Genomic DNA, 23035 nt, shown 5'->3' on the forward strand with positions numbered 1-23035 from the left:
CATACTTTCAAAAAAACATCTTTAAGACACATACTTTCAAAACCAGCAAAAGCAAGCATCACAACTATCTTCCCTCTTGCAACTTTGAGGATGTCTTTGAATATTAAATTTATGACATTTTTTTTTTTTTTTTGAGGAATAAATTTTGAGAAATTAAGTAAAATTTCCTCCATTGAACCTTTAATTGGTGACAAGAATAATCCAATTTATTTTTCTTCATAAATCTCTTAAAAATGGACGCATAATTGAATAAGAACAAAGTAAAATATCTTTTTTTTTTCTTAGACAATATTGTCAGAGTAACATGTTAGTGTCAACCAGAATAACATCTTATTGTGAAACATATTACTGTCAAATAGAGTAATATGTTACTATTTACATTAATTTTTACATAATATTTTTTTTTTAAAGAATTTCATAGTTAACATGAATCTTGCTTGATAGATCTTGATGTCAGAATTCTAAAAATACTAATTTTATTAAAATCCGACATCTAGTTTAAAAGTTATATTATTTTAAAATTTAATATTTTGATAATAAACCTATATATATTTAAAAAAAAACTTTTTGTACTTGTCTTTAATGCATTAAAATTTTATTATAATGAAATTCTAACCAAATCTCTCATAAATTTATGACATTATTCGCATAGAAAAAATACAAATAAAAAGTGAATAAAAAATAAATTAAAATTTTCACATTTTTCTTTTTTGTATCTTTACGTACACAAATGATCCAACGTCCAAAAGCATTTTTGGTTCTCTTCCCTTGCTTAGAGTCTCTACAATTCCACCCGGTTTACAAGCATACCATTACCATCATCAAGGACATGGGTTTTCCCTCGTCACCTTTGGCATTTGCACATTGTAGTTTCTAACAGGTCACCATATTTTCTGGTCAGAAAAGCAGAGCAGAAAATACACATTCCGTCACTGAAAAATAATGGATCGACACTCTAACAAATCCATGGCATTTAACATCAATTTTCTAGAATCTTGGTTAGCACGGTAACAAGTAAATACAAATTTGTTTACAGATATATGCAGGCACTTAGACACACAGAGATGTCCAAACCAAGAAATCAATAAATTATAGGCACATTACAAATAATATTTCAAGTAAACAACGCCAAAGACTGATTTCAACTGTCTAAAGGATTTGAAGCAAAAAAGAAGTATCCCAAGCACAAAAAAAACAAAGCCCTCATAATACATGAATTTCCAAACTACCCAGCATTAACTTAGTTATGGACAGAGACTTCAAGCGTCTTTTACTTTGAACCTTTATAAAATCAAGTGAAGAGCTCCAGGAACAACAGCCATAACAACAACAACCAAAAAAAAAATCCTAGTTTGTCCATAGAGACCAAACTTCAGAGCTCCACAAAACATCCAGGCAAATAACGCTCATACATACCTGCAGGGAATGATAAAGACATGGAATAGACTGAATTAATAATTATGTTTTCATAGCAGTATATATAACCAATAACAGCAGTGCAGGTCTACGCCGGTGTGAAATCATTACAGCACTAGCCTGTATGGGAAGCAAAAATGGTTGCATATCATAGATCATGAATCAAAGCATTATATATCTATGCATACCCAACTGTTCTGTAATTCCCTTCCACCCCAAGAAAAATTGATAGAAGTAGCTACAATACATCAGTTTTATCTAAATCAATAGAGACCTTGAAGGCTCATATCGTCAAAGGCTCACAACATGTAAATTCAATCACATTAATAAAGAACCAATCATTAAAAAAATAATAATAAGTATCAATGCATTAATGAATTGAATTGCAAATATGACAGAAAATTATTGAATCTTGAACGTTTTCCCTGCTGCTTGAAATATCTTACGAAGTAATTTTTTTGCAGAAAACACTACGTGAACATATTATATTAAGCATTTGCTGTTTATTTACAGCAATCTATCATATGGCACGGAGTCATGAGCTGCAAGTATGACTTTGGAGTCCTGCTAGCTACCTTTGAGTAGCTACAATACATCAGTTTTATCTAAATCAATAGAGACCTTGAAGGCTCATATCGTCAAAGGCTCACAACATGTAAATTCAATCACATTAATAAAGAACCAATCATTAAAAAAATAATAATAAGTATCAATGCATTAATGAATTGAATTGCAAATATGACAGAAAATTATTGAATCTTGAACGTTTTCCCTGCTGCTTGAAATATCTTACGAAGTAATTTCGTGGCAGAAAACACTACGTGAACATATTATATTAAGCATTTGCTGTTTATTTACAGCAATCTATCATATGGCACGGAGTCATGAGCTGCAAGTATGACTTTGGAGTCCTGCTAGCTACCTTTGAGTTGCCATAGGTGGGTTTGGCATGAGGGCTGACCCATTGGGTGGCATTCACTGTTTACTCTTTTTTCATAACACAACCATAGCACCAAGAGATATCCCTACTTCTATTCGCTAATCATTTTAAAAAAAGCTTCTCATGGCAATGATTGTGAACAAGTACCAATCACATAACTACAAAAAAAAAAAAATTGGTTGACATTAAAGTAAAGGGTTTTTACCCACTTTCATCAGCAATGCTGATCATCATCAGTAGTGTTTTTTTTTTTTTTTTAGTTGCCTTTTTTGGCTTTTTTTCACTTCGGCTTACTTTCATCTTTAATGAACTTTTTTTAAAATTATGTAATTTCTTTACTTTTTAGATCCATCTTGACTAGATGATCCTAAGAATTTTAAAATATTAAATTTCTTTTTTAAAGTTAAGAAAATACAAAAATAAGACAGTTTTTGTAAAGCATTTTGATAAAATGTGACTTATATTCATCTTTCGTGAAATTTTTTTCAAATTTAACTCAATTTTAAAAATTTTAGAATCGTATAGTCAAGACAGAGCCAAAAGTAATTTTTTTTGACTCATTAAAAAAATGATAAATTATCAATAGGTCATAATAGTTAGACTTAATTTCTATCAAGTACTATTGAAAATAAGTCATAATAAAATCGTCGCTAAAAATAATTCTTTGTAACGGTTTTTTTGCATATGTCACTAAAAATTGATAATTAGTAACTTTTTTTGTTACGATTTTTATAAATTGATGCTAAAACTTACAAATAGTGACGTTTTTCGGTGACGAATTTTTCAAGTTGTAGATGAAAGTTGAAAATTAGTCACTTTTTTGTGACAATTTTTTTTTTTTTATAAATAAATTGACAACTTCATTAGAAAAGCATCAAGACGATGCAAAGAATTCAAAAACAACCCACAAAGGGCCAAACAAAACTATCTAATCAAATCCTCCACAAAATCTACAAAAAACAAAACATTTGGATCAATTTGTCGCTAAAACTTATAATTAGGGACATTTTTTGTGACAATTTTTAAATCGTCACTGAAAATTAACAATTAATTATATTTTTTAATAGTGTTGGATGAAAAACGTAATTAATTATGGTGGGACCTATTGGACAATAAGTCCGCCTATTATAACTTACATGTAAGTCCCCCTTAAAAAAATTGAGTCAAATTTTAAAGGGAAAAAAAAATCACTAAAGACTACAATAATAGTCCTGTTTGGTATTTTGATGTGTTTGGTTCAGCTTAACAATACAGCTTATAGTTTTTTGTAAGTCAAAAATCAACTTATTCTTTGAGTGGGGGAGGAGAAGCTTAATTTATAAGTCAAAAATCAGCTTATGCTCACAGTTATAAGCTATAAGCTGTTAAGGTATAAGCTATAATCACTTTCCCACAACTCTACCAAACGGGGCCAATAAGTCCCCAAAAAGATATTAAATAAAAGAAGACTTTTCAGTATTAGCCAAATGTTAACCTGCTTCCAGGGTTGGCACTTGATCAGGTAAATCCAATTGCAGGAGTTGTTTTCTTTAAATCCACAGATAATAATAAAGGTAAGTGTACGCTTACTTTCAGAAACTCGTATTAAAATCAGTCATATGCCAGCACCTAAATTGCTTTATGTGCTGAGATTATGATTGGCCATAGCCCTTTCCTTCTATTCTCTTCCTAAAACCTCTCTATTTTGTAAAGATTCTACTGTTATTTCTGAATATTCTCTTACAAAAAATAACCAAAGGGATAATTAGATTCAATTTTCTGGATTGCTAAGCTCAATGTCCTGGAAAGGAAGTGTTCTATGTTTCAGAGAGTATGTCTTAGGCTGCACATAATACCAAATGACCTAGTGTAACCGACTGGCCCGATCTGAACCGCCCAATTTTGGACGATTTCAGAGTGTAACTGCAATTGAATCGGTTTCCTTATTCATCAGCCAACCAATGATTGATTATGCAATGATTTGCATAGTTTTTAAACCAACGAGCAACTCACGTTATATATATATATTATACAAAAATAAATGTCAGGTTCTAGCGCATCTCTTCTCTCTCTCTCTCTCTCTCTCTCTCATTCAAACAATCTAGAGAAGAGTTTCACTCATGTTCATCTCTCTCATCTCCAGCCTCTTACTCTCGATCTATCTCCCGATCCTTCTCCTTCCCTCTTCAGACTTCCAATTCGTAGAATGGCATCAGAAACCCCAGGATCCGAAAGAGCCGGCTGTGTTGCTGCAAAATGACGAAGCGTTGCAGCCAGATTTGAAGTACTGCATCAGAAAACCTACCTCAGCTGCAATATGGCGCAATGACGATGAACGTTACTGGAAGATTTGATCTATGTGCAGTGCAAGTCTCTTCTCCTTCAACTGGGATTTGGTATTTTTGTTTTTGAAGTATTTTTGTAGATCCAATGGATACGTTCTTTCTGTTTTTTTGTGTGGATTGTTTTGTGGGTTTCTCTCATATTCTCTGATCTCCCTCAAACCCTTACCCATGAAACCCCCACTCCCTCTCCTTTCCACTCAACCTTAAAACCCCTCCCCTTTTCAATCTACCAAATCCAACCAATCAAACTGATAATCCGAAGCACCCAAAGACTCTAGTTTTCCTGCCACACTCAGTTGAAATTGGGTGGCCAATGGCCAATCCAACTGTGATCGATTTGAGTGATAGGTTAACCTCAAAACCAACCCAGATCGACCCATGAACCCCCCAGTATGTCACAAAACAAGAATCACGGGGGTATTATTGGGGCTTTGAGATAACAATCTAACATTACCCATTAAAAAACTATGCAACCTTGGCCCTTTTCTATACGAGGGGAATTAACTTCTTGGAAAATGCTTGGGGTCCCAAATAATCTATCAAATTTTTTACCAAACCTTTTACGTGTGGGACCCACACAAACTCACATGTGTGTGGGTTCCACACCCATGTTAGAGGTCTGGTAGAAAATTTGGTAAACCATTTGGTATCCCTGGCATAACTCTAACTTCTTTCCTGGTATCAGATAATTTCAGCATGCAATGATTATAAAGCACATTCCTCAAAATCCCTAAAATGTTAAATGTTCTGTGAGATGCAAAATTTAGCCCTATATTATGACTCTGCATACAAGATACCTGAACATGCCAAAAAAGAGCATCAGTCTATGTGCCACTACTTGTCTGGATGTCCACGCTTAGTCTTGCGTGCATTCTTTGGATTTCCACTTCGGGCAGGTTTCTTCACCTTTTTACTGCATGTTTACGTAGAAGAGAAATGAAATTATAATTCTCTAGTGGCCAAAAACAAAAAAGTTGAAATGTTCTTTTTTTCTTCTTTCAAAAACAAGTATCAAGTTGAAATGTTAGACAGACATCTATTTTCCTTTTTCCTTTGCCCTTACTTTGCGGCAGGAAGACAGCAGAATCTACCTTAACCTCTTCAACACAAACGAAGATAAAACACACATAGTCTGAAAACTAGAAAAAATAAATTGCAGATCAAGTAACTGACCAGAAAATGACTGAACAGATTCTCGGCAGAACAATGATGGGTAGAGCCAACAAAGCAGAGGCCTACAATATATATTTAAGAAAAATTAGACATCTATCAAATGTCAAGTAAACTAGAAATGCATAAGTCAGTTCAGCAACACATACAGCAAACCACACCAACTCTTTAGTTGCAAGAGGTCTTGTAAGCTCATGATTTTGTAGTGTATCTTGCACTTTGTCTTGGACCTTCACAAGTCATAAGAAAGTTAGAGAAATGCATAACATAAACAACAAAGGGCATATTAAGAATTGCACATGAATCACATTACAGTTAGGATATTGTCTAATTAAGCTTTCATTTTATTTGACTCTAGTTATATAAGAATGGCATGTTATAAGAATTTCTTACATTTTCAAAATCCTGAAAAACATTTTAAATAGGATCATCCATAACTAATATACCTTCAATTATTGAAATTCATGTTCAAAAATAGATGTTACCTCTTCTAAGTACTAATAAATGTTTGCTTACAAGTGAGCTCATATAAAAGAAAATAAGTAAATAAGAATTCCAAACTCTATATTATTTTTAGTGCATTTTCTTGTGGGGAATTGATATAATCTATTAAAAATGTATTAGTGTGAGAATATTGTTGACTGTGAAATTAATACTCGATTGGAAACTATGATTGATTTCATAGAATAATTTTGCCAATTTTACATTAAATATATTTGGATCATCTAAAGACACAAGATAGAAAATGGAAAAGGCAGAATAGACAATGCACATTTATGATCTTCTAAATTTTGTAGCAGTGTTTGATATAAATTGCTCCAGCAATGTAGTATGTCCTGCTTCATTTATCAAAAAAAAATGTAGTATGTCCTGCTTCACATAAAGGATATTCCCGTCTGACAATCCTAAATCAATCCTTTAACCATCCTATTACATGATTTTCTAATTTCCAGTGTTCAGCATATTTTTAGCATAGAAACAATCTTGAAACCCATTCTACACAAAGGGATGTCATTGAAAATGCTTTATTCTTATCACCCATCCAATGTTCTTTTTTTTTTGGGTAGGCAAGTCATAAAATAAATACAAAGAATTTACACATTTACAAGGAGCATTCCCCAGGCAATACATCAAAACTAAAACCGCGGGGGAAGATCAATGCAAATCGTATCTAAAAACAACCCCGCATTTGCAGAAAACCAACAAAAGAAGCCATAAACACCGAAATTTGCCCATATATCCTTTGTTTTCCCCAAGTAACCCTTGCCATCAAAGATGATAGATGGAAACTTGGGGAAGATATATGTGCAAGTGTACAAAAGGAGCCACATAAACATAATAAACTGATATACGACAAGACACCATAATAAACAAGCTAAAGCAACCACTAAGACCAATTAGCTCTACTACCCTCCCCCACAAGCTCCCAGTCCCATCATGGATAAAACCTGAAGTCAAATAAGCATCTCGCATCTCACAGCCATGACATCCATAGCCACTCACACAGCCATGATGGAGGAAAAAGTATACCCCATGAACCAGTGTTGTTAAAAGCGCGCCTAGGCGCAAGGCGCATCGAGGCGCAGCCTGTGCGCCTGAACTAGTCACAGGCGACGCGCGTTGAAGAGGTCGCGCGCCTTAGGCGCGACTAGAAGCAGGCGAGAGAGGCGCAAGGTTCGCGCCTAGGCGCGACTAATGTTTACGCCCTAATCTTTGATCTAACGACTGTGGTGTTTGTTCGGAATGGCTCTAACCACAGAGGATTACAACTTATATACACTGCAAACCCCATACGACTGAAACGAAAGCCCTAATCTGTGTCGCCTCTTCGTCTCTCAACTTCGATTCGACTTCGACTTCGACTTCGACTTCAACTTCCAGGTGCGCTACACTCTCTCTCTCTCCCCTTCTGCCTTCTTCGACTAGCTTCTTCAACTTCGATCGTCTCTCTCCCTCCTTCGACTTCGATCGTCTGATCAGTCTTCATTTTATTTATTTTTTTCTCCTTCTTCTTCTCTCTTCTTCGCTAATCAGTCTGCTCTGCTTTGTTTTTTTTTTTTTTCTCAATTATTTATGCCTTTGAGTCTCTGTTAAAAACAAAAAAATAATAATATAAAATAAATACAAATACAAATAAGACTTATATTATTAATTGATTAACTAAAAAAATACACTAAATTGGTCTCTGTTATTAGTCTCTATTTTTTTACAAAATAAATTTTTTGTAAAAGAAATACAAAATAAATTGGCCTCTATTATTGGTCTCTGTTAAAGAAATACAAAATAATTTTTTTTTTACAAATAATTAATTAGCACACTGCTATTGGTCTCTGTTTTTTTACATTACATTATTTTTCTAAATTGACACATTACATTACATTAATTATTTTTTAAATTGACACGTTACATTACATTATTTTCCATTACATTGTATTAATTAAAATTAATTCATATTTTCCAAAATTAGATTCTGATTTTGATTCTTATTTTCCAAAATTCATATTTTCCAAAATTAGATTCTTATTCTAATTAACTAAAATTAATTCATATTTTCCAAAATTAGATTCTGATTATTGTTCTTATTTTCCAAAATTGAAATGTTATGTAATATGCACTTTCATGACTTTGAGAATTATTCTATATTTTGTCTTGAATCTTGATTACTTTTTATTTTTAAAAAAATTGTCTTAGTACTATGAATGATTAGTCTATGTTAATTTTTCTATTTTTTACTAAGACTGTGCGCCTTACTTCAATAAAGCCCGCGCCTCGCCTTACGCCTATGCCCCGAGAGACCTTCAGCGCCTTAGTGCGCCTTGAGCCTTTAAAAACACTGCCATGAACGATCTTGATAGTGTCATATGAAGCTCGCACGGTAGATACCATGATTAAAAGTCTCAGGAAGAAGAGCAAAAGCAAAAGCAAAACCACTGCATCAACAATCACAATCAAAGCCGATCCCACCATGCAATCCAGTCCCTTCCATCACAGATCACAAAATCTCAATCGCCACGGTAGTGTCTCCCTCACTCCATGTCGGAAGTGGCTTAAAGACGAAATCAGGATGAGTCACAAGAAGACAAGAGGCAACCAGAAAACTAGTATATTCTTATCTCTCAATCTCTAACTCGGTCAACCATCAAACCACAATTCTCCATAGTAGTGATCCCTAAATCACTCTTGGCGAAGATAGCTCAAGAACAACCTCATACTGAGTCACATGAGGATCACATAATCAATGATCATGAATAAACCGGTTATAGACAGTATGCCATTGCGTAATGGCTCAATCAAAATGTGGGGCCAAAAATTGCCCACTTGCCATAACCAAAATCACGTCAAAACCCACGGATACTTTCCCAAATTGAATTTCCCTCCAAGAAACACTCGCGGGTCAAACCCATTGCACCATAATCCAAACTTGAATATCCCACCCAGTCCCCACGAAGAAATCCCTCCAACCACTTCCCCACGTTATAGCCCAGCAAAATAGCATAGAGAAGGAACCAACACATTTGGAGCATATTGCACTACACTCAATAACATATATAATATACATATTATATATATTTATAATAAGAGACAAACTTAGCTTTATATCACCCCAACACACTACCAGCCTGAATGACTGTTCATAGTAGTCAGCCACCCCGACCCATGTGCTCTTGGAATGATGAGAAGCAAACCAGTAGTGCCTACACGCACCAACGGTGCGTCACCAAAACTCCATCGTCTTCCTTGAGTTAACTCCATAACCAGCCATAACCGAAGCTGCAAACCGTCGACAAACAAAAGAACTCCAGCCATGGCTAAACTAGAATGGTCCAGTACCGAGACTGCTACTTAACACCACACCCTTATCGATGAGGCTACAAACCATCCAATGTTCTTATTCTTATAAAATCATAATTTCTACTTTTTCATAAATCCAGCCAATTTTTTTTTTAAAAAAAAAAAATAGCGTTAGGGAGAGCCTAGCCATTACTGCCCTCTTTCCCACACAAGGAGGGTTGGTTTAGTTTCTTTCTTATGCACTCAACCATACCCTGGCTACGTGTCGGGTGTGGATATGTATCTAGGGGTTGGACTCGGCAAACCTCTAAATGCGGGATACGCGGGTACGTCTAAAAAGTATCCAAAAATTAGACGCAAGTACATGGATACAACTAGACATGGATGTACCAAAAAAATGTTAAGTATGTTTTTTATAAAGTTACAATAATTTAATGCTCTGAATGATTATTGTAATTTAATGCTATGCTGAGAAGATACAAGAGGGTGTGGGTCGAGTGTAGGACAATGGTTTATGGATTCTCACCATTGCCATCGCCGGTCGAATCCCACCATCGCCATCGCCGGTCGAATCCCACCATCGCCATCACCGGTTAACTCTCACCATCTTGTATCTTGTAAGTAACTCAACAATCCTTCATTGTCTCTCATCCCAGCCGTATCCATTTGTATTTAGCCTTATTCTGCACCCGTGTCCGTGTCGTGTCGTGTCGACACAAGTATCTCTCCAAAAACAAAGAGTCCGTGTAACGCAGTCCCTTGGTCAAGCTCTAGACTAAGCTCGCACTCAGCTAGCATCAAATGTTTGGACATAGTTTTCATGCCCGAAACCCTCGCGATTGATTGTAAGAAAGAGCGAAAGAGATAAATGTTCCCTCCCTATCATGGCAACAGGAAACTAATGATAATGTTATTACAGGCTGTTGTGGAGTACAGTTTTATTATTGAAGGGCTACCTTCACGACAACTATTAGATCTGTACAGGTAAGCAAAGAAGCTAATCCAAGCATGTCAATACTAGCACTCTTCCTTTTATGGTAAGGCCACAAGGCATACTAGCTGAAACTCGAAAGTTACCCACAAGGTAGACTTGAGGAATTTAGTAACATTTAATAATACAAATTCTTGTTAAGCAAGGTCATCCGGAAGGGAGTTCAAAAAATTCTTGAAAAGGTGGCTGATGTAAGCTTTCTTTTTCTTTTCTTTTTTGAACTGGCTGATGTAAGCTAAACCAGGTAAAAATGTCACTAAAACTTCTACTCATAAAAAAATAAATAGAAAACTAAAACTTCTGGATTATTTTTTATGCGTTTAACAGTTTCAGAGTAACTAGTCAACATGGTAAATAATGTGCAGGGTAAGATGGATGAGTTCTGCCATTTGGGCAATAAAGTTCATGGCCCCTTCTCTCACCAAATCTCCCAATCAAAGATAGAGCAGCATCCGAAAGGCAGTGCAAACGGAAAACTCACATAAAAGCAAATAAAGTAGATTCAACAATAGAGTAAGAAATGATAGCAAATATCATGCCTGCTGATGATAGACAGTGGCAGATTCAAGAAACTTCCCATACGCAAGAACTATCTCCTTTGTATACGGCTTGATAGCAACCCGTACTTTATCAACATGGGGCTTTGTCACAGTGGCAACATGATCAATGTACGGCTTGCCAACTTTCTTAACTTCCTGCGACCATATTAATTACACTCAAGGAGCATAATGATGCACCTCAATAAAGTAGGTAAGCAATAAGGATGAACCAGCTAGTATTAAAAGACATACCTGATAGTAAGGATCCACAATTTCTTGTACTTTGATAATATGTGGAGTTATAGCACTTTTAGATGTCTTATAAACTTCAGTAGCTTTTGTGGTTAGTGATTGCACATGTGGTTCAACAGATGTTGTTATCATCACCCACTGTTCTTGTACAGCTGGGATCCATTTCTTCACATTGCAGGACAAATTTAAGAACAAAAAATAATATTCAATTTAGTAAGAGACTAATCTAGGAAATGCCAAATTCAAAACCCAACCAACCAATGGGCAAGATTGAGCACAAACTCAGTAAATATGTAATGACTTACAATTTTAATTGTTTCCACGTGGGGTTCAGCCCACTTTGCAGCCTGGGCTTTTTTCTCCAGTGCCTGAAACAGTTCAACAAGTAATTTCATTTTATTAAAGAATTCTGAAAGATGTAACAGGCATGTTCTACAATTACATGAACACCTATAAATAAATATATAATTGCCAGCAGCTACTATGTAAGACATGCTAAATCTGTGGAAATCAAGAAAAAAACACCTTCTGGTTTACTTTATCCAATGCTGGTTTTCCATGCATATTCCAATGTGTCTCGACAAATGACTGCAAGTTAGAATTATTGTTCAAAACTCATGTGCAAAGTCCTCATACATATATCATATACTCCAAAAACCTACCTGTCCATGAATTAAATGAACAGCAAGCCAAGGGGGGAGCCATGCACCGTGAACCTGCTCATGGATTACAATAGAAATGAATCAGAATGCAGACAAAAACACTGGAATAAGACCTTTCAACAGAAACGTAGAAGTTACAAGGATATCCATTTTTCTTTTAGATGTCAATGTCATTTCATCTGTTAAGTCACCAATTGTCACAAAAGCTTAAGTTGTTAGTAAATGGGCCGAACAATGTATATCAAGCTATCCAACTCCCTCCCTCATGTGCAACCCAATCTTGCACATGGAGATGCAAATATCCATACATAGAGAGAGAAGAGAATGCATATGAGAGAGAATGCAAACGGGACCAAATGCAAATGGATAGACTTTAACCCAAAACCTCTCTTAACCTTACCTCCGATACCATGTTAATCAGGTTTTGAGAGGAAAACTAAGGTAGCATTTGGTTTGTGTTTAGAATTATGATTTGAGTGTGGAGTTGTATTTTGAGTTTGTAAGTTTTGGATTATTATTTGAAAAGAGAAAATTTGTTTGGTTATGAGTTTTGAAAAGAATTTTGAATTATGATTTCAATTGAGTGTTGAATTTTTGAAATGAGTGTTGAGTTTGTGGAAAGTTATTTGATTATAAGAGTTTTCAAAACTTAATTCAAAAATTATAACTCATAACTAAACACACAACTTAAAACTCTATTGAAAATTCTATTCAAAGCTCATAACCAAACTCTTTTTAAAATTCAATTCAAATAAGAAATTATTGACAAAAAATAATTTTTTATTTAAAAATTTTTAAAAATTCAGAAAATATTTTTTATTTAAAATATTAAGAGAAAATATTATTATTTTTTTATTTTTTAAAAATTGCTATAATAAATTAATTTTTATTTCAAAATGTTTTTTGTTAATTTTAAATAAATGTCCAAATAATTTGTCATTTTGGTCTAAATTTTTTTTTTCTATATTTAAAAAATATAAAAACCAAATACAATTTTTTTTCCCATATAACAGGTGCCAATTGCCCCAAAAAAAAAAAAAAAAACTATTCCGATCAACCGCCCAGACGTCCAAGGGGCAACCGGGCAGACCCAAAAATTCAAAATCTGTCTCGGCAGATGACCGGGTAGACCAAAAATTCAAAAAACTCTCTGGTTTACCAAACATGTTTTCAAAATGTGTTTTGAAATTGATTTAGAATCATGATTTGAAAACTGTAAACAAACAGAGGGTTGATTATTAGTGTGGAATCATGGTTTGAAACACAAACCAAACACAGCCTAAGTATCGTATTATTAAGTTTAAGAACAATAATAATATTGCAAAAAAAATTTATTTATTTATTTATTTTTTGATAAATAATATTACAAAAAAAGTATAAATAATGTAAACTAAACAAATCCTAATAACATAATAAAAACAAAACAACACCCTCCATGTTTGTGTAGCTTATTTTTTTCTGTCCCACTGTTCAATGATTCCCCCAATAATAAACCATATAGCTTAACACCATATCCTATAGTTCCATTCCATCAGTGAGATGACATCATAACAAATTTTGCAAAGGGAGCTTCTAACTTTTGTCAAACACCCATGCCACCTTTAATATAGTCAAACAGCAACTACTAAATCCCATTGCCCTTAACAAAGAAAGTAAAACATCCAGTTACCCTTTTAAAAATATATTCTCCCTTCTCTTATTTTGTTGTGTATTGTCACCAACCCTTGAAAACCTCTCCATCACAATGGCTACAACACCACCTTCACCTAACCAAATCATATTAACCTTTATGGCTTAATCTATCACAGACTCAGCCTCTCCCCTTTATAGACCATCATCTGAAAGGCTTCACCACTGCCTCAGCCCCTTTTCACTGTGCCGTACTGTTAACCATTGGACCAGTAAAAGTAGAACAATTTAGATCATGATATGAAAAAATCAAATAAGGCTATAAATTCTTTTACCTCCATTAGTTGATTAGTTTTTGATGTGGCATCAAACTTTGCCTTCATCAATTCTTCCTGGAAAGAATTTCACATGGAATAAAAGTGCACATGTCACCATCAGTAGCATATATTATTATATTTGTATTAGCAACACAAGGTTACTAGTGTACCTCAGCAACTTGAAGTGCACGTTCAGTTTTATGAATTTTGGTCTTTTGTTCTTCAATAATCTTTTGAAGCTGCAAAAGAACAGAAAGCAAAACACAAAAATCACTATACCACGATCATTCAATTGAAATCTAGCAAACTCAAATTACATGAGAAACAGAGGAAACAATCATAACACTCATTCCAACTCTCATTCATTCAAAATCAAGCAATATTCAAGTTATTCGATAGATGGAGGAAACAAATCTTCTAGGGCGTTTACAAAGAAAAAAAGGTAGGAAGGGATTTTGATGCGTCAGATGCCAGGCTGCCTATCCAACACACAAACCGACTCCTTATTCATGATTGGGACCAGCAAAATTGAAGAAATAACACAAGTGGAGTTGCTTAGCAATAATAGATATATACATTAAGGGCAACATCAAACAAAATATATATATAATAATAATGTCCCATGGTATATGTTATTGCCAGTTGATATTCAAAATTCAAATTCTTAGAAAGGTTGCACCTTAATAAAGGTAAAAAGAAAAAATGAAAAAATTTCCAAATAAACCTGCAGGTTATATAAATACAACATGAAACGCATATATTCATGTGTCTCGGAAGTATATAATAGATCAATACTTGTGTTCTTCAAAACTTTGCTTATTTACAACATGCCCCTATTTATAAAACAACAATTTAAGAGATTTAACAATCTAATAGATTTATATCCAAGGAAGACAACAAAAGTTTATAACTTAAGAATTGGCATAATTTTTCAAGTCTACCCGAAAGATTCAAATCATTACTTTTGTGGGTATCTATATTATATTTGGCACATGGCGAGCCCTACGGGTGTCAAGTCAGCACCACTACACATCCACGTGGCAGACTCCTAAAGCACCACGATGAGTATGTCATCGCCATCACACATCTGCGTGGCAGACCCCTGAAGCACCACGATGAGTAGGCTTGTATGCCTAGCCTAAGCGGGGGGTGGACACCACCAAGTATGGAAAACAGGACCACAACTCACCTTGATAGAGCTAACTCAACTAGAGCTCTCCATGGCCTAACTTAAGAAATATATTCTCTATCCATTCACCCCAGCTCACTGCAACATAGTTGGACTCTTGGCTCACCCAGTGTTGTGAAAAGCGCGCCAAGGCGCAAGGTGAGGCAAGGCGCACTGCCTGCGACTGAACAGGTACCAGGCGAGACACTTTTAGTTAGGCGCGCGCCTTAGCAGCGACTTTAACCAAGCGAGAGAGGCGCAAGGCTCACGCCTAGGCGCGACTGATTGTTTAAGAGGTAGATCAGATCTAACGGCTGTAGGGGTGTGTTCGAATGGCTCGTAATCACAGAGGATTACAACTCATGTACCATATGAGCCAAATACGACTCAGATTAACCCTAATATGTGTCGTCTCTTCCTCTTTCGCCTCGCCCTAGACTTCGACTTCAACTGGGCTGCTGGAGCTAGACTTCGACTGCGACTGCGACTGCGACTGCGACTTCGACTTCGACTTCGACTTCGCAAGTCTGTTTGACTTCGACTCTCTCTCCCCTTCTCCTTCTTCTTCTTCTTCGACTTTGATTCTTCTGGGCTTTGTAGGTCTGCTTTTTTTTTTTCTTTTTTTTCTTTTGTTGGGCTTCGACTTCTTCAGGTGTGCGTGTGTTTGACTTCGACTATTCCTCTCTCTCCTTCTTCAGTGCTCTGTTTTGCTTTTTCTTTTTTTTTCTTTTTTTTTAATTATTATTCATAAATAATTAATTATAAATAAAAAATAATTATAAAAAAATTACAAATAATTAATTATTCACAAATAATTAATTATTTGTCATATGCTATTGATCTTTTTTTTTTCCTTTATCTGTTAGGGAAAAAAAATTACAAATAATTAATTATTCACAAATAATTAATTATTTGTAATATGCTATTGATCCTATTTTTTTTCCTTTATCTGTTAGGGAAAAAAATTACAAATAATTAATTATTCACAAATAATTAATTAATACAATGTGGCATTGGTCTTTTTTTTTTCCTTTATCTGTTAAGGAAAAAAAATTACAAATAATTAATTCATCACATGATCACACATTACATTATACTGAAATTATTTTCCATTTATTAAATTTGTTGTGTAGAAAATGACATCGGAAAGTAATAGAAAAGATCCAACGTGGCAATATGCCCATTTGGTAGAGGAGAATAATTTAAACAAATTTGAGCATAATTTTTGTGGTAAAGTATCAAATGGAGGTGTTTATCGGGTGAAACAACACCTCGCGGGAGGTTATAGCAATGTCACTGCTTGCCCGAAGTGTCCTCCTCATGCAAGAGATCATGTCACAAAAAAAGACACAAAAAGAAGAAATGAACATGTTGCTTGATTTCGATGACATGGACATGGACATGGACATGGAAGATGAAGATGTTGCTGAGATCAATGTCAATCAACACCGTAAGTTGACAAGTAGTAGCCAAGATTCATCCAAATCCAAATCCAAATAAAAAATGCCAAAGAGAAAAGGGCCTATGGATGTTTACTTCACACCCAATCCGGAATCAGTGGTGAAAAATCGAAGAGACCAAGCAAAAGGGAAACAAACCAAAATTGATGCAAATGACCCTTACAAAAAAGAAATGAGAGCTCGGGCAGTGCAAAGATTTGCAAGGTGGATGTATGATGCTGGTATCCCTTTTAATGTAGTAAATTATGAGAGTTTTGGACCACTGATTGAAGTCATTGGCCAATATGGTCCTGGTATAAAGCCACCGACTTACCATGAAGTGCGGGTTACCCAACTCGAAAAAGAAGTGAAACATACTGAAGATTTGATGAAAAATCACAAAGAGGATTGTGCAAAATACGGGTGTTCCATAAAAGCAGATGGTTGGACTGATAAGAGAGGAAGGACATTGATTAACTTTTTAGCTAATTGTCCAAGAGGAACCCTGTTTGTTGAGTCGGTTGATGCTTCTAGCTATTCAAAGGATGGGCCAAAGCTATTTGAATTACTAGACAAGTTTGTGGAGAAAGTTGGAAAAGAGAATGTGGTGCAAGTTATCACTAATAGTGCTGCAGCTAATGTGTTGGCGGGTAAGAATATTTCCTCATTCCTTACATCAAAATTGTTTACTCATAGTTTGTTTTGTATTCAAAATTGAAAAACTTGAAAATAATAATTCTTCGTTATTGTTACATTATAGGGAGGTTTTTGGAAGCTAAGTATGAACACTTGTATTGGACACCATGTGTTGCTCATTGTTTGGACTTGATGTTAGAAGACATTTTCAAGATACCTAGACTGAAAAAGACATTTGAAAGGGGTATTGCAGTATATGGCTACATTTACAATCGGCCTACGTTGCTAAACATGATGAGGCGCTATACAAATTTGAAGAATTTGATCAAGCCTGCAAAAACTAGATTTGCAACCGCCTTTTTGACTTTGTCTAGGATGCATCAACAAAAAAATAATTTGAGAAAGATGGTCACCTCCGAAGACTAGACCTCAAGCAAATAGGCAAAGGAGCCACAAGGTAAAAGAATGGCACAAACTTTGTTGATGCCTTTATTTTGGAATACTGTTGTGTTTGGCCTTAAGGTCTCAGGTCCTCTTGTCAAAGTGCTTAGATTGGTTGATACCGAGAAGAAACCTCCCATGGGATACATTTATGAGGCAATGGATAAGGCAAAAGAATGCATTGCAAGTTCATTTGATCATAAAGAAGAGAAGTATAATGAAATCTTCGAAATCATCGACAAAAAGATGGGATGTCCAATTGCATCGGCCTTTACATGCAGCTGCGCATTTTCTTAACCCAGAATTCTTTTACCCAAAAGCGTTAGAGGTGCAAAAAGATCATGAAGTGATGAATGGGTTTTATGAATGCATGTAAAGGTTGGTCCCGGATGTCACTGTTCAAGATTTGATCACTAGGTAATATTTATAAACTCATAGTTTATTTTTAGTAATACTTTTAATAAAACTCAATACTTGGTAACAGTTATTTCTAACTAGTGGATTATCGCAGTTGATTGGTGGGCATCATATGATTCTAAAACTCCAAACTTGCAAATTTTTGCCATAAAAGTCCTTAACCTAACATGTAGGTCATCGGGTTGTCAACGAAATAGGAGTGTATTCGAACATGTGAGTATTTAACATTCTAACTAATTTTTTGTTCAATTCAAATATTTTTATTCTCATTATATAAAATTTAATATCTTTTTAATACTTGCAGCTTCATAGCAAGATAAGAAATAGATTGGAACAACAACGTCTCAATGATTTAGTTTTTGTCAAGTACAATAGAACATTGAGATTTAGGTATGACATGCGCAACACTCTTGATCCCATATCTTTGCAAAATATTGATGAAGCAATGAGTGGTTGCTTGGGAGGATGGATGGAGAATCAGATGAAGATAATGAGCCTGTGTTTGATGATGATGATGGCGGCTTGACATGGGCCATTGTTGCTAGAGCTTTTGGAGTAGAAGAAAGTAGCCATGCAAGTAGAGCAACAAGTTCACGCTCAAAGGCACAACCGAGGATATCTAAATCATCAACATTGACTCCACTTCAATTAATAGATGAAGAGGAAGCGAGCTCAGATGACACAGAGGAGGAAGATGTTGAGGGATATAAATCAACTGATGGAGAAGACGATGTTGCCATTGATGTTGAGGATGATGATTGACTGACACCGACCTAACCTACCCTTTCTTTTGATATTGATGTTTTTAAATGTTAAGACGTATATTAGTATTTGTTGGATATTTATGTTTTGGATGTTTTGTGTTTGTTTTTATTTTTATTTTATTGAATGTGTATTATTTTATCTTTGAAAATTAGAATGTTATGTAATATGCACTTTCATGACTTTGAGAATTATTCTATATTTTGTCTTGAATCTTGATTACTTTTTATTTTTTAAAAAATTGTCTTAGTACTATGAATGATTAGTCTATGTTAATTTTTTTATTTTTTACGAAGACTGTGCGCCTTACTTCAATAAAGCCCGCGCCTCGCCTTGCGCCTAGGCCCCGAGAGACCTTCAGCGCCTTAGTGCGCCTTGAGCCTTTAAAAACACTGGGCTCACCTATGTTCGGCTCTCTTATGTTTACTTAGGATGAGCCCTTGGCTCACCCATGCACTCACCCACTTGGCTGCCTAAGTTGGAAGTAGGACCTAGGCACTCTCGCTTGGGATCATTGGAGAATTACGGATTGGAGGCTAAGATCTCGAGATCGTCAAAGTCGTGTAGCTATCTCTCTGCAGTGATAGCTCCCCCTTCGACCTAGCTTAGAGAAAGAGACGTTGACCTTACACTTACATCTGATGCACATATGATACGCCTCTCAAGATATCATATCCACACCTACAGTTCCTATGATGCAACCTTCCCAAGGACATAAATCATAGGACACAACTAGTAGGGCTGATATCACCCTCCTGTCAAGTTGAAGAGAACTTGCCACTTGTCCTGAGGTTGCTTGGGCTCCAATACTCCTGGAGTCTATACAACGGCATCATAAGTACAGCCACAGCAAGAGCAACAAGAATCACATAACATACATTAAGTGTTCAAGGTCTCTCACTGCTACCCCTTTTCTCTCTAAGCTTGCCTTGGTCTTCTCCTTTTCCAACTTCGATAATCTCAAGCCATTGAAGTGCCTACCATCTTCCCAAAGGTCAACGACCGATCGCCTCTAATCTCTAGTACTCACAACTTTCTATCTATTCATGATTTTAATTACACAAGCATTTATCCTTAACACAGGAACTTTTGCATTTGCTCACATTTTAGTCCCTTATGCAGAACATGTTGGCTATGAAGCACAGGCACTTCAACTTAGTTACCATAGCCATGTCGTCTTTGACACACCAAGATATGCATCGGAAACATCATGTGATGTGTCCTATTTTTTAGTTATTTTTTCTTTGCTTGAACATTTTGAAAACATTTCACAGCCACACGTGTCTTGCCTGTGCATACGACCCAAGACACGGTTATCTTGCCATGAGATGTAAAAGAGTCATAAATTCATAATCATCGTTCTCTTTAAAAAAAACCACATAAGTAGCATTCTCCCCTTAATTTCAGAATTAGTGTTTGATTGTTGAATTTGTTGAATTGTCATTCTAAATTAGTTTTTGATCATTGAAATTGCTGTTTTTTTTTTTTTTTGTTGGCTTCTTTTAATTGTAATGGTTATCAAAAAACTTTTCTATTTGTGCTAATAGCTCAACTAAAATTTCGGATGTTGATACTATTTTATGCCTTGTAAGATTAATGACAAAATAAATCATAACGCAAAATACACAAAATTCTAACAAAACAAAGAACTTACATTGTCAAGATTCAAAATCAGTTCAGCCATCTTTTTCTCAGATTCATTCTTTTGAGATTCCAGGGCCTCCTTTTCCCTATCTTTTGTTCCTATTTCCTTCCTAAATTCTTCCATCTGCAGAGAAGATGCAACATTAACTTATATAACAAACAACAGTAGTCTTAAATATAACTACATACTCTGCCCATGACTAACCTGTTTCTCTAATTCACCAACCAGTGCATACGCCTTTCGCACCCGCTCATCAGCATCTAGTGTCCCTTTTCTCTAAGAAATATTGCAGTCAGAAGTTGTTAAACATTGTATGGAAAAGTGAGCAAATAATTCAAAATAGAATCAACAAAATAACAATATTAAAGGATATTAATGAACCACCTGAAGGGATGCAATCTCGCTCTGCAATGATGCAATGCTATCCGCCATGTTATGAATGATCTTCTCCTTTTCTGTTATGATATCATCCTTGCTTTTCAGTTGTTGAGTTTTCTCAACAACATGGGACTCTTCAAGAGACCATTGTGTCAGAGGAAATGAGCAGAACAGAACAAGATGCAGGAGTAAGGAAAAGAAGACAACAAATTTCAAATAACCCCATCAAAAACATAAATTGAATCAAGAAAAATCAACATATCAAGCAACAAAAGGAAAATGAATATTATTTTAAATTTTCGTTCATGTGTTTCTCCAAATATATTTTATTCATAACAAGTCAAATGGGTGCACTATAATTGTTACACATCGCCTCCAATAAAAAAGTTTTTAGCCACTAGATAATGCTGCATAGTGAATTATTCACTTTCCATATTTTGATTGGTCAGGAATTAGCAAATAAATGTCCTTTTAGGTGTTCCTGCTTCCCTATCCTTTCTCTTTTCAACAATATCACATGCCCAAATTTGAAAGTTTTTATTTCCTATTTTCTACCCGTTAAAGCCCCTTGAACTGGGTTGCAATTCTGTGTGCGCTGCCGCATGATAAGAAGGTCAAAATAACTATATAGTTGACACACACACTCGCACATATCCAAATTTGCAGACTTTCATAATGAATGCATGAATTAGTGAAGGATTCCGTCCAAATTTGGGAATTCATGTTCCCAGAGCTCCTGCCTACCTGGACGAATCAGGTGACGTAGTAGGGCCTACCTCTCTCTCTCTCTCTCTCTACCTCTTCTTTTTTGAGCTGGACAAAACATGAAACTACAGTTCCTCAAGCCATCTCCAGTTAACCAATTTAGCTACAGCAAATGTTACGCGTCTATACTATGAAGCCTACAACCAAGTTGGCAAAGCTTTGTAACGCTATTTTCATTTCTGAAAAATGCCCACACAAGAGGTACATAATAAGAGCAGTTGTTATGCCATACAAAATTGCTTTGCTTTTTTTCTTTTTCTTTTCTAAAAGATCTCTCAACTACTTCAGTTGTAGATTTCATAGCACAACTTTTTTACGATAAATAGCACAACTTTTTTAGATGGGTTCTAAAAAGAGGTACAGATTGGATGAAAACCTAACTTTTTTAGCATAAATGGTACAAAGTAGCTGCCCTCGTGTTCAATCCACAATTTTCCGATTTTCGTACCCACAACTTCATAAATCCTTGAAACTTCATTAAAAATTCTCTAAACTTTCAAAATTAAAACCCTATATATTGATCTTCATTAAGTTAAACAAGACAACTGAAGCATCTGAAATTCCAAAAACCTACCATACATGAGAGAGAGAGAGAGAGAAAGAGAGAGAGAGAGAAATTGCTGGAAAAATTCAAATCCAAATATGTGACTGAGAGTGTGTATGAACATGCATACATACAAACATACATATATATACAGAAGTTAATAAACTGACCAAGAGCACGGATTTGAGAGTTGAGTTGGTCCAATTCGATCTTGAGAGATGAATCGGAGTGATCATCCAATCTGACTTGTTCTGTTGTTTGTTGATGATCATGTTCATGGGCAGCAATAGGGGCATCATCATCTGCACTAACCTTGGCGGCGAAGAAGATTAGGGCAAGGAAGATGGAGAAAAGTAGGAGAAACCTCGAAGCAGCCATGGCCGATCGAATCCGAGTCCGACCTAAACAGAGGACTCCGGTGAGAGATACAAAGCAAGCGCCCACACACAGACAGATATACACCTCTCTCTCTCTCTTTAATTTTTTTATTGTTTTTTTCACTTGTTTTTTTATTATTTTGTCATTTGAATGGTAATTAACATACTATAATCATTAAACAAAATAGATTAAGTTTTTTTTTTAAATAGTCAAAATTAATCGAGTTGAAATTCAAAAGTTGTACATTATTGACTTGAATGAATCTCCAATTGTTGAGGGTATAATTAAAACATAGTATATAATTGATCCATTTTAATGTTGAGGGTATAATTAAAACATAGTATATAATTGATCCATTTTAATGTTGAGGGTATAATTAAAATATAGTATATAATTGATCCATTTTAACAAGTCTAAGTAATTTGAATTG

General features: G+C 35.1%; 2 protein-coding genes across 3 annotated transcripts; one reads left to right on the forward strand and one right to left on the reverse strand.

Moving 5' to 3' along the window:
• Positions 1-1065: 1065 nt before the first annotated feature.
• Positions 1066-22876, reverse strand: LOC114311224 (uncharacterized). 2 transcript variants are annotated; one of them, XM_028257312.2, is made up of 15 exons: positions 22398-22876; positions 20925-21052; positions 20745-20816; positions 20550-20663; positions 14203-14271; positions 14051-14107; positions 12087-12140; positions 11950-12012; positions 11730-11792; positions 11425-11589; positions 11173-11328; positions 6000-6080; positions 5854-5915; positions 5478-5593; positions 1066-1416 (listed from the first exon to the last, which is right to left on the reverse strand). In XM_028257312.2, the coding sequence occupies exons 1-14, from the start codon at positions 22603-22605 to the stop codon at positions 5515-5517; spliced, it is 1371 nt and encodes a 456-aa protein (XP_028113113.1). In that variant the 5' UTR covers positions 22606-22876; the 3' UTR covers positions 1066-1416; positions 5478-5514. The 2 variants fall into 2 exon arrangements, with proteins under 2 accessions (XP_028113113.1, XP_028113114.1); XM_028257313.2 differs by lacking the exon at positions 11950-12012 and having other exon boundaries at positions 22398-22769.
• On the forward strand, positions 16334-19292 carry LOC145806300 (uncharacterized). Its single transcript, XM_082902866.1, has 2 exons — positions 16334-17289; positions 17400-19292. Exons 1-2 carry the CDS (start codon positions 16704-16706, stop codon positions 17699-17701), a joined length of 888 nt encoding a protein of 295 aa, XP_082758992.1. The 5' UTR covers positions 16334-16703; the 3' UTR covers positions 17702-19292.
• Positions 22877-23035: the final 159 nt, after the last annotated feature.

Source organism: Camellia sinensis, chromosome 13 (genome assembly GCF_055761805.1).
Source record: "Camellia sinensis isolate YWXY chromosome 13, ASM5576180v1, whole genome shotgun sequence".
NCBI classification, from domain to species: domain Eukaryota; kingdom Viridiplantae; phylum Streptophyta; class Magnoliopsida; order Ericales; family Theaceae; genus Camellia; species Camellia sinensis.

Coding starts and splice junctions, on each gene's coding strand:
- LOC145806300 (XM_082902866.1), top strand. CDS start 16,704: ATGCCAAAGAGAAAAGGGCCTATGGATGTTTACTTCACACCCAATCCG. Junction 17,290..17,399: donor TGCAGCTAATGTGTTGGCGG/GTAAGAATATTT, acceptor GTTACATTATAG/GGAGGTTTTTGGAAGCTAAG.
- LOC114311224 (XM_028257312.2), bottom strand. CDS start 22,605: ATGGCTGCTTCGAGGTTTCTCCTACTTTTCTCCATCTTCCTTGCCCTA. Junction 12,141..14,050: donor AAACTAATCAACTAATGGAG/GTAAAAGAATTT, acceptor ATCCATGAGCAG/GTTCACGGTGCATGGCTCCC. Junction 11,329..11,424: donor TTGTGGATCCTTACTATCAG/GTATGTCTTTTA, acceptor ATATGGTCGCAG/GAAGTTAAGAAAGTTGGCAA.